The 4,920-nt window shown below is 39.7% G+C and overlaps 1 protein-coding gene across 1 annotated transcript; it reads right to left on the bottom strand.

The window, feature by feature from the left end:
• Positions 1-3,584: 3,584 nt before the first annotated feature.
• Positions 3,585-4,523, bottom strand: LOC138069694 (olfactory receptor 2W1-like). Its single transcript, XM_068961029.1, has one exon. It carries the CDS (start codon positions 4,521-4,523, stop codon positions 3,585-3,587), a length of 939 nt encoding a protein of 312 aa, XP_068817130.1.
• Positions 4,524-4,920: the final 397 nt, after the last annotated feature.

Here is a 4,920-nt window from a genome sequence, read left to right as displayed (position 1 = left end):
CTTAAAAGAGGTGCCATGGTAATACCCCCATCAGTTTAGTTCAGTCGCTCAGTCATGTCCAACTCTTTGTGACCCCATGAATCGCAGCACGCCAGGCCTCCCTGTTCATCACCAACTCCCGGAGTTCACCCAAACTCATGTCCATCGAGTCCGTAATGCCATCCAGCCATCTCATCCTCGGTCGTCCCCTTCTCCTCCTGCCCCCAATCCCTCCCAGCATCAGAGTCTTTTCCAATGACTCAACTCTTAGCATGAGGTAGCCAAAGTATTGGAGTTTCAGCTTTAGCAGCATTCCTTCCGAAGAATACCCGCGACTGATCTCCTTTAGAATGGACTGATTGGATCTCCTTGCAGTCCAAGGGACTCTCAAGAGTCTTCTCCAACACCACAGTTCAAAAGTTATAATTCTTAGGTGCTCAGCTTTCTTCAGAGTCCAACTGTCACATCCATACACGACCACTGGAAAAACCATAGCCTTGACTAGATGGACCTTTGTTGGCAAAGTAATGTCTCTGCTTTTTAATATGCTATCTAGGTTGGTCATAATTTTCCTTCCAAGGAGTAAGCATCTTTTAATTTCATGGCTGCAATCACCATCTGCAGTGATTTTGGAGCCCCCCAAAAATAAAATCTGACACTATATCCACTGTTTCCCCATCTATTTGCCATGAAGTGATGGGACCAGATGCCATGATCTTCGTTTTCTGAATGTTGAGCTTTAAGCCGACTTCTTCACTCTCCACTTTGACTTTCATCAAGAGGCTTTTTAGTTCCTCTTCACTTTCTGCCATAAGGGTGGTATCATCTACATATCTGGGGTTATTGATATTTCTCCCAGCAATCTTGATTCCAGCTTGTGTTTCTTTCAGCCCAATGTTTCTCATGATGTTCTGCATAGAAGTTAAATAAGCAGGGTGACAATATACATTCTTGACGTACTCCTTTTCCTATTTGGATCCAGTCTGTTGTTCCAGGTCCAGTTCTAACTGTTGCTACCTGACCTGCATATAGGTTTCTCAAGGTCAGGTGGTGTGGTATTCCCATCTCTTTCAGAATTTTCCACAGTTTATTGTCATCCACACAGTCAAAGGCTTTGGCATAGTCAATAAAGCAGAAATAGATGTTTTTCTGGAACTCTCTTGCTTTTTCGATGATCCAGCGGATGTTGGCAATTTGATCTCTGGTTCCTCTGTCTTTTCTAAAACCAGCTTGAACATCTGGAAGTTCACAGATCATGCATTGATGAAGCCTGGCTTGGAGAATTTTGAGCATTACTTTACTAGCATGCGAGATGAGTGCAATTATGCAGTACTTTGAGCATTCTTTGACACTGCCTTTCTTTGGGATTGGAATGAAAACTGACCCTATCCAGTCCTGTGGCCACTGCTGAGTTTTCCAAATTTGCTGGCATATTGAGTGCAGCACTTTCACAGCATCATCTTTCAGGATTTGACATAGCTCAACCAGAATTCCATCACCTTCACTAGCTTTGTTCGTAGTGATGCTTTCTAAGGCCCACTTGACTTCTCATTCCAGGATGTCTGGCTCTAGGTGAGTGGCCACACCATCGTGATTATCTGGGTCGTGAAGATCTTTTTTGTACAGTTCTTCTGTGTATTTTTGCCACCTCTTCTTAATATCTTCTGCTTCTGTTAGGTCCCTACCATTTCTGTCCTTTATCGAGCCCATCTTTGCATGAAATGTTCCCTTGGTATCTCTAATATTCTTGAGGAGATCTCTAGTCTTTTCCATTCCATTATTTTCCTCTATTTCTTTGCATTGATTGCAGAGGAAGGCTTTCTTATATCCCCTTGCTATTCTTTGGAACTCTGCATTAAGATGCTTATATCCTTTCTTTTCCTTTGCTTTTCACTTCTCTTCTTTTCACAGCTATTTATAAGGCCTCCCCAGACAGCCATTTTGCTTTTTTGCATTTCTTTTCCATGGGGATGGTCTTGATCCCTGTCTCCTGTACAATGTCACAAACCTCCATCCATAGTTCTTCAGGCACTCTATCTATCAGATCTAGTCCCTTAAATCTATTTCTTACTTCATCATAAGGAATTTGATATAGGTCACACCTGAATGGTCTAGTGGCCCCAGTGATTTCCCCTACATTCTTCAATTTAAGTCTGGATTTGGCAATAAGGAGTTCATGATCTGAGCTACAGTTAGCTCTTAGTCTTGTTTTTGCTGACTCTATTGAGCTTCTCCATCTTTGGCTGCAAAGAATATAATCAGTCTGATTTTAGTGTTGACCATCTGGTGATGTCCATGTGTTGAGTCTTCTCTTGTATTGTATTGCTATGTCCAGTGCATTCTCTTGGCAAAACTCTATTAGCCTTTGCACTGCTTCATTCCGTATTGCAAGGCCAAATTTGCCTGTTACCCCAGGTGTTTCTTGACTTCCTACTTTTGCAATCCAGTACCCTATAATAAAAAGGACATCTTTCTTGGGTGTTAGTTCTAAAAGGTCTTGTAGGTCTTCATAGAACTGTTCAACTTCAGCTTCTTCAACCTTACTGGTTGGGGCATAGACTTGGATTACTGTGATATTGGATGGTTTGCCTTGGAAACGAACAGAGATCATTCTGTCGTTTTTGAGATTGCATCCAAGTACTGCATTTTGGACTCCTTTGTTGACCATGATGGCTACTCCATTTCTTCTAAGGGATTCCTGCCCACAGTAGTAGATATAATCGTCATCTGAGTTAAATTCACCCATTTCAAATACCCCCATGCTGACCCCTAAAATAAGAAATTTGGAAAATCTGTGGGAAAAATAAAAGCATTCCTATTGATATCTTAAAGATGGTTACTCGTGTGTGACATAAAATATTTTTCATTTTGTGCTCACAATTACTTTTTGGAGTAATAATATGGGTAGAGGAAAATATCAAAAAAAATTTTTGATGTGGTCAATTAACATTGCATCACTGTGAAGATGATTGATAATTGGAACTCTTGTTCTTCTTGGTTAATAGTGGTTTTACTGCTGTCAGTAAAGAGCAGCTTTCAACCCCTTAAAATTATGAGAATATCTAGTCAGCATAATGAAAGGAAAATATTACAGTTAACTGAGGAATGTAAGTAAAATTTGCACATGTATAATCTAAAAGAATCAGTGCATATTGTAAAATATTTTTAGTTTTGGTGCCTCAGTTTAAAACTTATTTTAAATATGGTTTTTTTTGTACATGTATCATAATACATTAGCTATTAAATAATGCATTATATTTGATAATAAATTTTTGTATATTTCCTGAGTACTTCTCTCAGGTGAGAAGTGACTTCTCTGGTAGCTCAGATGGTGAAGAGTCTGCTGGAGACCTGTTGGACCCCTTAGGGAATATCCCCTGGAGAAGAAAATGGCAACCCACTCCAGTATTCTTGCCTGAGAATACCATGGACAGAGGAGCCTGGCAGGCTGCCGTCCATGGGGTTGCAAAGACTCAGACACGACTGAGTGACCTCACTTTCATGTACTTTATCTCAGGTGATGACGCAACATAAATTGTCGACATATAAAGGTTGTAAAAGACACATTTCCATAATAGAAATTTCTGGGAGGAAAAATCAGCGTCCTATTGTTTCCACAGAACTTTCTTTTTCCCAATCAGTCTCTTTATGGCCCCCTTGAACTCCTTATTCCTTAGAGTATAGATCAGTGGGTTCATGCTGGGAGTAACAATGGAATAAAAGATACTGAGAAGTTTACCCTCATTTTGATTTGGACTGTTTCCTGGTTGGATGTACATATAGATAACAGTTCCGTAGAAGATGGATACCACAATGAGATGGGAGGAACAGGTCCCAAATGCTTTTTGCCTTCCTGCTGCAGATTGGATCTTGAGCACAGCTACAGCAATGAAGCCAGAAGAAACCAGAATGAGAAGAAGAGGAGCAAGAACGATAATCAGGCACATGGCAAATGTGGTTACCTCCATAGCTGTTGTGTCCACACACGCAATCTTGATCATTGCAGACATTTCACAAAAGAAGTGATCCAGGTGGTGATTTCCACATCGAGGAAGACTCATGGCATAGGGGGAAAGTATCATGCAATTAATAACACCAACCACCCAGGCAGTGGCTACAAGGCCCTGGCAAAGTTGGGAGTTCATTATGGTCATATAGTGCAGAGGCCTGCAGACAGCGCTGAACCTGTCATAAGACATCACAGCCAGAAGGATACATTCAACTGAGCAGAGAACCATATCAGTGAAAAGTTGGAAAGCACAGCCACCAAAGGTAATTCTCTTGTCTTTGCCCCAGATATTGACCAACATTTGAGGGACTATGTTTGTGGTATAACTGAGATCCAAAATGGCCAAGCTTCTAAGGAAGAAGTACATAGGAGTTTGGAGATGGTCATCGAGAAAAGATAGCAGGATGATGGCCATATTTCCAATCAGGGCAATGATGTAGAAGAAAAATACCACCCAAGAAATAATCATCTCCATCTGAGGCTGATCTGTGAATCCAAGGAGTATAAATCCACCAAAGAAACTGTCATTGATCATTCTTTTTCTTTTTCTTAATAGCAATTCTGAAAGTAGAATAATCAATATAGTAGAAATCATATGGGTATATTCAGAAACTTCTCTATCAGATTCAAATCAGGATTATATGAATAATATAGATAACAGTTTTATTATCAAACACATAAATGTGTTTTTTCAGTGATACAAATCATATAAAATTTAACATATGATAGTAATAGATTATTATATAAAATTTTGAATATCTAGTGAAATGTCCAAATGTGGATTATAGTGGAGAGTTTGATAAAACCTAGAAATCTACATCAATGACTGGAGTGTATAAAAGAGAACTTTGCTCAATTTAATGTCATTTAATGTAACTCTTTATTGAAAGAATTTTCTCTGTGCCCATAATATAGCATAGCAGTGCATGCTA

This window comes from Capricornis sumatraensis, chromosome 22, assembly GCF_032405125.1.
Source record: "Capricornis sumatraensis isolate serow.1 chromosome 22, serow.2, whole genome shotgun sequence".
Lineage (NCBI taxonomy): Eukaryota > Metazoa > Chordata > Mammalia > Artiodactyla > Bovidae > Capricornis > Capricornis sumatraensis.
The sequence above is the reverse complement of the archived record's forward strand: the minus strand, read 5'-3'. Positions and strand labels throughout refer to the sequence as shown.

Coding starts and splice junctions, on each gene's coding strand:
- LOC138069694 (XM_068961029.1), bottom strand. CDS start 4,523: ATGATCAATGACAGTTTCTTTGGTGGATTTATACTCCTTGGATTCACA.